At 49.2% G+C, this 12,919-nt stretch overlaps 1 protein-coding gene across 2 annotated transcripts; it reads left to right on the forward strand.

Moving 5' to 3' along the window:
* The first annotated feature begins 204 nt into the window (after positions 1-204).
* Positions 205-10,445, forward strand: MAL (mal, T cell differentiation protein (MAL blood group)). 2 transcript variants are annotated; one of them, XM_054629364.2, is made up of 5 exons: positions 205-4,992; positions 5,686-5,749; positions 8,943-9,113; positions 9,252-9,380; positions 9,609-10,445. In XM_054629364.2, exons 1-5 carry the CDS (start codon positions 4,961-4,963, stop codon positions 9,681-9,683), a joined length of 471 nt encoding a protein of 156 aa, XP_054485339.1. In that variant the 5' UTR covers positions 205-4,960; the 3' UTR covers positions 9,684-10,445. The 2 variants fall into 2 exon arrangements, with proteins under 2 accessions (XP_054485339.1, XP_054485341.1); XM_054629366.2 differs by having other exon boundaries at positions 205-5,749.
* Positions 10,446-12,919: the final 2,474 nt, after the last annotated feature.

Genomic DNA, 12,919 nt, shown 5'->3' on the forward strand with positions numbered 1-12,919 from the left:
GCCTTCTTTTATTAAAAAAAAACCAAAAAACAAACAAAACCACAAAACATCCCTAAACCAAAACTGGAAGTGTGTGAGCTGTTTTTGAGGAGGGGAGGGGGCACTGAACCAGAATCTTGGCATCAGGAACCTGTGGCTGTTACTTCATACATTCCTCATTATGTGATTAATTCTTAAATTTCTTTTCTTAATTTTTTTTTCCTCCTTTGTGTACCCTGTGGGATCCTCTTGGCAGGTCTTGGAGGGCTTTGCCAACTGTTACTCAGCTCCTAGCAGAGTTCGTGTCACTGCTTGTGAGAGCTGGGCAGCACATCCTCAGAGATGCTGAGACACCTGTTCTGTGCAAAAGGGGTTTAGAAGCTGTGCTGTGTGAAGCACCCTCTCAGACTAATCCCAGTGAGATGCTCAGGCACCCTTAAAATCTTCTTTCCCAGCCTTCAGTGCTCAGGGAATTGCACTTCCCAGTTCTGTTTGAGGGGAGTGGGGGTGGAAATAAATCCACCTCTCAGGTTTCTGTGGTTGAAGTGACCCCTGAGGTATAGAAAGTCTTTTTTCCCAGCCTCAAGACAGAAGAAGGAGTTGAGATTCCTCAGTTCTGCTTTTCAAGGTTGTTTATTTTCTCTTATCTATTACATTCCTTCTCTGACCTGCTGAGATCTGCCGGGTCCGGCTGTCTGTCTCTGCCCCGACACGGGTAGAGTGGTTCTTGGGTGGCACGCGATGCAAAGGACGAGTCTGGACTCTTCAGTTTTTCGGTCTTCAGGTTGTTTATTATTTCTTATCTACAAAATTTTCTGTCTGCCCAACAGAGGTCTGATCTGCAAGCAGTCACAGGCACTCTCTGACCACCCACGGGGCGGTCATGTCTTTTTATACTAAAACCTACGTATACAATATTTACCTTTATTTCCCAATGCTTTTCGCCCATGTTAGCAAGTGCACCTTCACCATAAACCAATCTCTAAGTGCCAACATCATCAGAGGAGATGGAGGACAAGAAGAAGAAAGAAGGACAAGACACGCCCTGATCCCTCCATCTTGTCTCCATAACCCCCCTGTACCAAAAACCTTAAAGTCTATATCTCACCCTCTAAATGTGTCTCTTTTACACCTTTTACTCTAAAGTGATTCTCTTGTCCTCAGACTCTTGTTACTTCTGTGGATGGATCAAAATCAAGCCACCAAACACTCTTGGCAACATTCCAGGGTTTTCGAGACCCCCAAGGGTTCTCCTGGCATCTCTGGACATCGGGAACGATGTGCTGAGATCCCACAGAGATCTGTCCAGCAGGTCAGGTTGCAGCACAGCGCCTGCCCTTTGGGTGATGTTAACTTTTTATACTAAGAACTGCATGTACTTTATTTGCAATAATTTTCCAATACCTGTCACCTATGTTAGACTGTCTCTATTCTAAACCAATCAAAAAGTGTCACCATCACAGCAGAAGATGGAGGACAAGAAGAAGAAGGACAGGACACACCCAGATTCCTCCATCTGGCCTCTCGAACCTCCATTCTAAACCCCCAAAATTCTACTTTTCCACCATGTGACAAATTAACTATCATTCTACACAAACTCTTGTGGCTTGTAAATCTTCACAGAGAGTTGGTAATTTTTTCCATGGCCTAAAATCGAAGGTACAGGTGTTTTTGACTCCGTGCCAAGGTCTCTGAGCCCCTTGCCAAGGTCTCGAGTCCTGCAGGGCAGCCAGAGGAATGTCCTGGGTTTCAACATCCATTGCACTGTAATGATTTTACAGGACAGTTTTGAGCAGTGTTAGTGTTGGTGTTTTCTTGCTGATTCCTTTTTTTCTGAGTAAGTTGTGTCAGCAGCTTCCTCCAAACCTGAGGAGCTTCAAGAGCTCTGCTGCTGTGCCAGTTCTTGGAGCTGAGCTCAAGCTTGGGCACGCTGAGCAGCTGTCACTCAGCCACTGGCAGTGCAGAGGGGATAGAAGGAACCAAAGAGCAGGAATTTGGGATCTGGCAGGGGAAAGTGCCCCCTCCTGCTCTGGAGTGCTTGTTGGAAACCAGCATGGTCCAGGGCAGAGATGGCTTTGCTCCAGCCAAGGGACTGCTACAGAATTTTAATCCCGAGATGTGGGAGCTGTAGTAGGGGAGAGCTGTAGGGAGTGTAGTAGGAAGCTGTAGTAGGGGAGACAGAATTTCTCTCTTGATTTTTGGAACATTTCTTTCTGGCCCACCCAAAGCCTGGGCTCTGCATCTATAGTATTGGTTGCTGAATGACACTCCCCCTTGATGCCTGTACTTGGGTGTGTGCACATATATATACTTATATATGTTTGTGTGTATGTAGCTGGATAGTGTGGGAGCTGGTCATGACAGAGCTGGTGTGTTACGATATGCAGTTGGATGCTACCTCCAAAATTTCTCCAAATAATTGGGCCTTCATGTATTTTCAGTCACACAGATCTTGTACTTTAACTGTAAACCTGCAGCAAAGTCTTGGTCACAACAGCTGCCAGCTGAGGAAACACTTGCTGACTCCACATTTGTCTCACACCTCTGGAATTGCACCCCACATCCTGGAGTTTGCACTTTCCTTCTCAGTTGCATCCATCATATCAATCTCCCAGAGCCCAGCTTTGACCCTTTAAACAGCCAGTGACTGCTTCCATACAGTTCTTGGGGAAAAAAGCCAGCCCTGGCCTTCCCCTTCCTCTTGCAGCCTGAAAACTGCACCACATGCAGGTCTTTGCTCTTCCTGTGTGCCCTCAGATTTTCTTACAGAATCTATGTCCAAAATTGAAAAAAACTCCAGTAGCTGCTCCCTCAGAGAAGGTCCTGGAAGAAAGAGCCAGTGCTGGACTGTACCTTTCTTTTGTAACCTCTAAACTGCACTGAGGTGATTCACTTTGCCTTCTTCAGGATCCAAACATGAAGCCCTCCCCTACTTGCTCCCACTAACAGTGCCAGGACAAAAAAGATGTTGGCTTTTACCTTCCCACTGTCACCTGTGTATTTCTGGACAATTAAATGTCATGTGGTACTGCCTCAGAAACCCAAAGGGCAGATCTGAAGCCAAAAGTGTCTGGACCCTACTGGCAAAATGTGCCTGGACAAAAAGAAATAAATTTATTTTGGAAGGCAAGCAGCTCTCCCTGGTGTTCCTGGTGCTGATAAGAGGTTCCCCAGGGGAGGTGAAGGCCAGCACCTGCTTTCTTTCATGGCATTTCCAGTGTGGGAGCAATCCCCTCCCAGGAGCCCTGCACCAAAATTTGAGTGCTCCCTCCAGTGTTGAATGCATCCACCAGGGACTGCTCTAACACAGAAGTTCTCTCTAAGGAGCTGCTGCTGCTCTGTACCTCCCTGGGGCAGCACCTCCTGCACCACCAACGATGGGGTGAGGTGCTGTCCTCAGCAGATAAAGGCATCCTCATCCTCTTTCTGAAGCTCACCTGCAGTATTTGGATACCAGCTCCAAAACTGTGTGTGTCCAGGGATCTCTTTCAGAGAAGCCTTTCCAGAACAGAAAGCTCAGTGGTTTATGCCTCCCTAGGGAACCCTGTAATGTCATCCTTTTCTTTCAGGTGGCCAGCAGCTGACAAGGACAAGGATGAATAAATGACTGCTTTATTTAAATTGACAATGATTAGATGAAAATGTAAAAAGAGAAAAATGCAAAATGGTAAAACTTTGATCTGATCAGAGTTATTTACTACACAGTTAAGCTGCTGATACAGTGCTCTATTTATTGCACCAATAACATAGCCAGTTTAATAACTATCAAATAGAGGTTGATGTTACTCACCCGTGGGCAAGTCTCTCAGCCTCCAGGGCCGTCCCTGAGGGGTGTTCTTACCCAAGGGAATGATCTTCATGCATCTCAAGGAGATATGCTGGGAAAACTGGGACTGATCTTTTGTAGTATGAAGAGGTTGATTGTCCTGCAACTTTTAGATTCTGTGTTGTCCTCAGCAGAACATGTTTGAGTCAGATGTTACCAGCTCTTTGGTTTCTGCTCAGAACTTCCATCTCACTTCCCTACGAGGCTCTTCCACATCCCTGTTGATGCCCACCTCAGTCAGGAGGAGCACCCTCATGAGGGACCTAATTTAAGAGAGTTTGGTCAAGTTGGTCTCAGCATTCTTCACCACTGAACCCAGTGTTCTACTAAACTCTCTGGTTTTTAATCCATCACCAAAAATTTGTAAATAAGACAAAGAAGGAGTTCTTTAGAGCTGTCCCAGTCCTTCCAAATGGAACAGCTCCAGTGCCCCTGCCCCTCATAATGCAATTGCTTGTTCCTCACAGCAGTCCTGTGCTCCCAGGAACAGGAGAGCTTCATCTCCATCCCTCACAGAGAGAGTGAGACCTCTCTGGAGCTGTGTCTGTGTCTGTAGCTCCAATGCCTACATTCCTACTGCTTCTAGCTCTCCCTCTTTGCTGACTGGTTTCTAGGTCTGCCTCATATCCAAGGTTTCATCCATTACATGTAGCTCTGTAGCCTTAGGGCAAATGGAATCTCACTGGAAAAGTGGAAAATCAGGTGGATGCAGCAAAAACAATCTCCCACCTCTGAAGAAGCCATGAGGCTCAGTATGGACTCTGCATTTAATTGAGAAGAGGCCTCCAGAAGAAAAAGAAGGATGGCATTTTATCTATTTAGATGTTTTTGCTTCAATTGACTGGAAATAATAGAGCTCAAGGTCTGGGGAAGAGGCATCCATCCCACCCCTTCACTGTCCCACCAGCTCTGCCATATAACCCTGCCCCTCACTTAATCTGCTTATTAAAAACATTTCCCCAATCTTTCCAACGTTGCAGCCTCCTCCACTCATCTGCCTCACTGCTTTCTCCAAGGGACAGGTTTTGCCCTGCCTTCCTTTCTCAAAGTCATTTCTCTGCACTTTTTGGCCTCAGCTTCTGGAGTTCTGTGGTTTTTGCTGTGTGCACAAGTGTGTTTAAGAGGAGTAAATATCCCATATGAAGAAGAAGGGGAATGACTTGCTCCCATGGACTACAGACAAAAAGGTAAAATTTAAAAAGTGAAACTGCCTGGGAAGTCTCATCATTTTAGGTCATTTGTGTTACCTTGGCATTTCCAATATCCTTCAGAGATGGTGGAGGTGGTTTTCCCTGCAGTTTGATTGCCCTCAACCCTGGATGTCTGTGGGACATTTCTAGGCCCACTGTTTGTCCCCTGTCACATCCTGGCCTGTCTTGGCCACCAGCCACCCTCGTGTCCTCTGCTGTGACCACCTCAGGTGTGCGGGGCCACACTGGCTCACTGTGCAAATCCAAGGGGACTCGAGGCTGTGCAGGTGGATGGGCACAGGTGTCCCCTGCTGCCCTCAGCTGTCACCCAGTGCCACTGGGCCCTGCCCAGGAACCTGCCTGGCACGCTCGGGTGCGGGGACAGCCGAACTCTGCTGCCAGCACCCCAGGGCTGCCCCTGCATCTCCCGAACACCTCCCATGTGACTCCAGGTCACAGGGTTTGGCCACACCTGTGCCACTCACAGCTGTCTTCATCTGTCAGCAGGAAGAAGGAAGGAAAGGAACCAGGGCAGGAAGGGGAGGAAAGAGGAGGAAACGAGAGCAGGAAGGGCAGGAAAGGAGGGAGAGAGAGAGGGAGAGGTGAGGAGGCTGCATTCAGCAGTGAGGAGCAGAGTGGCCGATAAGCACCGTACCTGAGGCTTCCAATGTCTTCCTCAACTTCCACCAGCACTTTGCCCAGCGGCCTGGCCGTCCTGACGACCTTCCCAGATGTGCTCTTCATCCCTGAAATCGTGAGTGCTGCCTTGTCCCTGGGGGAGGGCCGTGGCTGCTGCTTGGGCACTCAGCACAGGTTGTGCTGCAGGTGTCCGAGGGGTGACACTTGTCCCCAAACACGTGGCTCAGGACCCGCGCCAGGTCCCTGAGCCACAGGGGGCTGGAGGGCATCTCATCCTCGGAGAAAACCACAGGCTCTGAAGCTCTCCTTTAGTCTGCAGTGGGATTTTTCTGGAGCCTTTGAAAAACGTTTTAATTTCCTGCCTGAAAAAACAGCAGGGGCTGCCGGTGGGTTTAAGTAGGCGCCAAATGGAGCTGGTTAATGAGCGGAGGCGATTTTAGCGGATAGCACAGGCGGAGGGTGAGCTGCTCGCTTGGAGCAGGGGATTAGGGAGCGGAGAGAATTGTTGGCAGCAGCCGAGGCTGCGCTGCTCCATGGCGGCATTCCTGAGCCGCAGGTACAGAGCTGCTGGACCCTGGCCATGTGGGAGAGCAAAGGGTGAGCAAACACCTTGTAATCTCTTTCCACACTGTAACTTCATTGAGCAGGAGATCATAATCTTAACGGACTTGGCGTACGTGGTTAAGAGATATTGCTCTGAGCATAGGTTATTGGATACAAAGTCTCAGCCTGAACTTTTCATCCTGTCCTCTGCCCCACGCATGAAACGTGCTCTTCTCACAAGAGCTTGGGAGGCTTTTTTCCAAATTCCCAGCACTTTGGTCCAGCTTTGAAAGCTCTGGCTGAGTATTGTAGGATGGCATTTAGATTATTTCATGCTAAAAAGTTCAGTTTTGCCATCTGGCACCAAATCCTTTCCTGTCACCCAGCCTGCCCCCCACTCCTGGGATTTACAGAGTTTCCTTCATTCCCTTGGTGATAACAATGTAGCAAAGAGGATGTAGACCTGATCTCTGCCCAAGAGCAATGCCGAGGTATCCTGCAGCTACAGGAGGGAGGAGGTTGAGTGCCTGTGGAGATTTTGGCTGGGCTGACACTTGCCAGCCACCCCTGCCCCTAAGTTATGTTGGTCCTGTTGGCCTCAGAGAGCTCATTCCCCTTGAACTGTTTCTTTGCAATCCCTGTCTCCAGGGGATTTGGCAGGGCAGCTTGCTGAAGTGAGCACCCTTTCCTTTGGTTTGGGTAAGGTCTGGAAATGTGCATCCTGAAGGCCCAGGAACCACCCAGGAAGGAGGAATGCTGCATGACTGGATTTCTCCATCTCTAGGCAGATTCTAGGCTGTGCAGCTGTGTGACCTCTGCTGTGTACAAAGGAGGTGGCTGCTTTGAATCAGAGGGATAAAGAGTTTCTCATTCCTTAGTGGAATCTCAGGTTGCCTACCTTGGGCTGAGATGGTAACATAACAAAACAAAACAAAATTGGCATTTTAAATGCTAAGATGGTTGTGAAATTTTCAGAAGATCCTACCTGCAGCTCAGATGATTGCCACATTTGCATGGGCTGATCAAAAGCTACCATTTTTAATCCGAGAGGCTCAGTTTAATTCTTGTAATCTATTTAATTTGAAGAACTTTCTGCACATATGGCTACCCAGACCTATGTGGAAAACCTGAAACAAGCTGAAAGCAGATACGTTTGCTTTGTAAAAGCTATTTAAAGGACAAATTTTTTCCTTAAACTGCTGTCCATATCCTGCTGTGAGTTATTGAAAGCCTCTCAATCCTTCCTTCCTTTTTATGAATCTTCACCATAAAACCAAAGTCAATAATCAAACCAGGTCAAACAGACATTTCTGAGTGGGTAAGCACAGCCTGCAGAAAGGAGAGATGGTGAGTGGTAGGAAGTGAGCTGTGGTGCTTCTTTCCCCAACCTCGTATCTCACCATAATTTATGCTTGATTTTAATGGAGCATAACGCTTTTCCTCAGGATTTTTAGCTGCAACACACTCATTGTGTCAGCCCATGAGTGATTAAAAGGACTGGATTAGTGTTCAAGGCTCAGCCTTTGGTTGTTACAAGAGGGACCACAAGAGCAGCACTTTGGAAGACCCATTTTCACTCAGGTCTTTGCCACATCTCAACCACATAATTGATGTAATGTGTCAATTTGCACAATGGCACCAACAAACTTTCCTTCTACTGTGGGGTGACACAAATGATGTAATATTTTCTGTGTAACCATAAATCAGAGACTTTCTTTCCACTTGCAAAATGATTGGAAGGAAATGGAAATGGAAATGAGTATGAGCTGGCACTTGGATGCTGGCTGGGATTCACTGGCCATACAAGGATCAGAATGACCTTAGAGTCAGCAAGGCTCTCCTATCTGCCTGAATCCCAGACTGGCTGGTGGTGAGGGATAGGTCCCCATAACAGCACTGATCCACAGAGTGTGGGCTCAGCTGTGGAGCTCCTCATCACAGGATGCTGCACAGACTGAACTCTGCACAGGTCCGAGGAATAACTGGGTTGATTTTGTGGCACAGAAAAGCTAGTGAGGGCATTTCAGTGCAAGGCACCACTTGCACTCCAGACATTCCACAACACTGAACATAATGCTCCCATCCTCTTGTGCAGGAATCTGCTGGTGAAGGGATGGAGCCCAGACATAGCTGTCCCTGTGCACCACCCATGGCAAAACCCATGGCAAACTCCCAAGGCTGGCTGAGAAGGTCCCACCCGCTCCCACACCAGCAGCTGGGACCAGGCACAGCTCTGATGTAGCCAATGAAGGATGACCCAAAAAGCTGGAGCACCAATACAAACTTCCTTTCCCAAGAAGGATCTGAGAGCCTCAGGCTCTTTTCCCCTACCCAGGGAGTCAAACCTCTCCTCAGCCTGTTCTCTCCTTTCAGAGTGATATTTGTATGTGACCCTCGTGAGGGTAGGTGTCTGTGCTGCTTGTGACACTGCTCCTGGCAGGGATCTGACACGCTGGGTGTGAGGCAAACACACCTCTCCTAAATCAGCCTCCCTGTTCATTAAAGCCAGCCCTCAGAAAGGTCTGAGCCAGCCTCCTAAGCACACTGGTGTAGGGAGGGTGTGAGTTGTAGTGGCACCAGTGAGGAATTTTTTGGTCAGGATCAGTGGCAGATACTCCCAGCTAAATGCTCGTTTTTGAGTGGAGGCTGGGAAGAACTCATGGGCTGCTGCCATGTGCAGTGCCAGAGACGTGAGTGGCTTATGGCTCTGCTCTGGACAAGTCACTTTATCCCACACTCACCCTGTCCCCCACTTTGACTTGCAGATCTTTGGGGGCCTTGTGTGGATCCTGGTGGCATCCTCGAAGGTCCTAGAACCCATGCTGCAGGGCTGGGTGATGTTTGTCTCCGTGTTCTGCTTCGTCATGTCCATCTCCCTCCTGTGCCTCTACATCTGCGGGGCTCACGGCGGCGGCGGCAGCTGCTGGGTCACCTTGGTACGTGCCTGTGACAAACCCTAGGGGTGGCTTTGTCACCAGCAGGGTGCTGCTGCTGCTCCCCATACTGCAGCCTGGGGATGGTTGTAGGGGCAGTGTGACTCCCTTGGAGGTGACAGTGTGATCCTTGTTCCTTAGGATGCCATCTGCCACAGCACGGCAGCGCTGTTCTACCTCAGCGCCGCCGTGCTGGAAGCCTTCATAACCTATGTGCTTGGCATCTCCATGTACCTGTCAAAGGAGTACAGAGAGAACATTGCTGCTGTGGTGAGTGCCTGGCAGGAGGGCAGGGAATGGCAGCAGGTCGCTCTGGAGTGGTCTCAAGTGCAAATCTGTATTTGCACCAACAGTCTGGGGAGGGGAGAGAGAAACCAGTTGCCGTCTCAGCATGCATGGGTGTCCCCAGACATGTGGCACGTCACAAGGAGTGGGCTCAGTGCTGGGGTGGCACCGTGCCCCAGAACACTGATGGGCTGCTGTGTTTTTCCATCCCAGGTCTTTGCATTCGTGGCCACCCTGCTGTATGTGATCCACAATGTGTTCTCGCTCCTGCGGTGGAAATCGTCCTGAGAGCCTGAACAGCCCCAGGAACAACAGCTGCCCTCACCAGGCTGGGTTTGGGGTTTGTTTTCTAATGTATAGCCTAGAAACAAGCAGCTTTTTATGTGGGATCTTGGTGATGAAGACAAGGGGCCTGCCAGAGAAAGGAATATCTTGGCACAATCTGTTTCCCTTCAATATCTTCCAGGCTGGGTACAGTTTGATGCTGGGGCCAAAAAAAAAAAAAAAAAAGCCATCCAGCTTTAAAAGAACATAGTATAATTGGGTTCAAAGGGCTAAAATATCCCTGGACTTCACCTTTATGTGTCCAGAGTTGTTACTGGTATCAGGGGAAAAGTGAACAACAAACACCAAGGAGCATAAGTGTGAAACTGTCATTTTAATTGCTGTGTGCCCATTTAAGTGTGTTTCCCCCCCTAAAACCGCTGTGCAAATTAATATTTTCATGCAGTTTCTGAAAATGCCTTCTCTGACTTGCAATGAACAATGGGAACAATATTTAACTCAGCTCAGGAGCAATGTGGATCATTGCAGCTCCTGAAGGCTGCTGCTGAATTCTGAGGTACAACTGTAAGTCCAGGAATTACCACTGCCCTTGATCCCACCCTTACAAAGCACAACCTGGAAGGGGCTCAGTGGGCTGTAGGAGAATTCTCTGGGTGATCAGGATCAAATCCTTAGTAAGCAGAGGCAATCAACTCCTGCATTTGGTGAATGGCTACTCTCTCACACACTGCCACGGTGTCACTAATAAAGATGGGTTTGCTGTGATTTTGAGAATGGGTGAGTCCTTGCTGCTCTTTTTCCCTTTGCTGCACCCTGACAGGGCAGTGCCACCATGGGGGCTGAGTGAGTGGCTGGGTGGAGCTCAATTGCCAGCTGGGGTTAAACCTTGACAATTAATTAATTGAAATGGGGTTTAGGTCCAGGAAGGGATGTTTTCAACCAGTTAGAGGTGCCTAAAAACCAGTAGTGCTAAATTATCTCTTCCAGCTTGTGGGGCAAAGAATGCTTCCATTTTAAGTCTAAAGTTCCTGGATAACACTGAGGACTTGAGGACAAGAGAGAAATAAAAGTTGAGTTGGAGGCTTCTCTGTTGCTTCATATCCAGGGAAACTTTTGACCTGTGACCATGGGTTTGGTTTGAAGCTTTTTAATTGCAAACTAAGGAAAACATTTGTGGATATTTTTTTCCTCGCTGAAAACCAGCCTGACTTGTTTTGCTTGTGTTACTGTGACTACAGGGAACTGGTTGCAACAGAGATGGAAAGAGAAATCCCTTTTCAGAGCAGGGAGGGAACTCAAAGCCACTTTGGACAATGGCACATGGCTCTGAAGTTCAACATCCCCCTGTTGAAACTGGTTTCACCATCCCATCATCACGGGGTGTGTGTGGGGGTGTTGGTGCCCAGGTTCTATGAACGCCCCTGAATGTGACAAGGGAACACAAAGATGCCTTTCTGCTTGGATGGGTTTATAAAGGCAGGGATCTGCAGCCCTACCCTGGGCCTTGGGATGAGCTGTCTCTGTTCCACCTGTGCCCAGGTCCCTGCACCCAGCAGTGCTGCCTGTCCCCTCACCTCCCTGTCCCCGTGCCTTGCGGCCATCCCATTTGCAGCCCACGGCTTGGCATGGCCCCAGTCTCCTTCCTTCTGCTTTGCTTTGCCCTTTGCTTTCCCCTTGCCCTGCACACACCAGTTCACACCAGTTTGCACCAGTCCTCCTCCATGTCCCTCTGTCCCACCCTGTTTGCTGAGTGCCTCCCCCACAGCATCAGCCCAGCCTTGCTGGGAGCCAGCAGTGGGGAAAAGCAGCCAGGTGCTGCTGGCATGGCAGTGTCCATCGGCTGGAGGGACACTGAGGGAGGCTCTGTGGCCCAGTGTCACCTGGGGAGGCCTGGGCATATGGAAGGGACTCCCCCCGCCACCACTCACAGAAATTGGAGCTGGAACTTTGATACCCTCCTGGTGTGACCCCAAGTTCAACCCCGGGCAGCTGAGCAGGGGGAAGGGGGAGCCCTGCTTGGCACAGGCTGCAGGGCCCCAGCACAGGACAGTGACACTGGGAGGGGTGGCTGCTGAATTGCAGCAACGTGCTCCTTCCCTGCACAGTGGAAAGAGGAGAAAATGACACAAAAGAGGTTAATCATATCCAGCTTTCCTGTCACCTCAACACAGCCCCAAAGACTGCCATCCGTGCCCTGGAAGCTGGGCAGCCCAAGGGAGCTGTCTGGAAAATGGCTCACCCCCAGCACTTCCTGAAGGAAAAGATGCTGCCCAGAGCTCTCCCAGGACCTCCAGACCACATCTGCAGCACATCTCTTCCCCACAGAGAGCCCTGAGGGCAGCACTGACCCCAGAATTTGCTGACGCTGTGCTGGAAACACGGGGCATGATGGACACTGCAGGCTAGCAAGCCTTTTCCTTTGGGGACACTTCCATGGGGCAATGGCACTCTGGCAGGGCTCCCCAGGATGTGGAAAGGCTGGCCCTGCACTTTGTTCAACACAGACACTTCAGTCCCTGCCTGCAGAGCTGGCCTGGCCCAAAATCCCACACCCTGCACTTGCTCAGGAATTCCCAGATCCCCCCAGACCGGTATCCCTCCATTGCTGGGATTCCCTTGCAGATGTAACTGCCAGATGGAGCAGCCCATTTAAAAAGCCACAAATCAGGCTTTTTTTCAGAGCATTTACAAGTGCCATTCACACTGTTGAAACACTGGGCCTATTGTGCCCCTGCAGCCACACCAGGTTTCATCTGGTTGTGTAAGTGGAATCCTCATCTCTGCTCTTCTCCAGCTCCCTCAGCAGGACAAGGAGGTCTGCAGGCACCTGCTCTGGAGAACAGGCAATTACATGCTAGTTAAACCAATCTATGCACCTGCAGGCAGGCAAAGCCTCAGTTCCTATTAAAAACAAGATTGCAGACATATTCATTAACTATGCCCAGATTGTAATCTTGGTTGCTCTTGCTTAACTAAGTGGTTTAACCACCCTGTTAACTATTCTCCAAATATTTGCATACTGGATACCTTGCCTCCAGCAATGCAATGAGTTAGGAGAACCTCCATCTTCTTCTGAATTGCAGGAGAAGAATTTGATTTTTAATAGAAAATTATGACCAGCTCCATGGAAAATGCAGGAGTTTCTCATTTTACAGCCAGCTTTGTCTGTGAGCAATGAGCAATCTGTGTGCTGGGTAAAACATCTACACAAGCCCCTGTGTTAATATGAACAAACCTGT

The sequence above is a fragment of the Agelaius phoeniceus genome, chromosome 3, assembly GCF_051311805.1.
Source record: "Agelaius phoeniceus isolate bAgePho1 chromosome 3, bAgePho1.hap1, whole genome shotgun sequence".
Lineage (NCBI taxonomy): Eukaryota > Metazoa > Chordata > Aves > Passeriformes > Icteridae > Agelaius > Agelaius phoeniceus.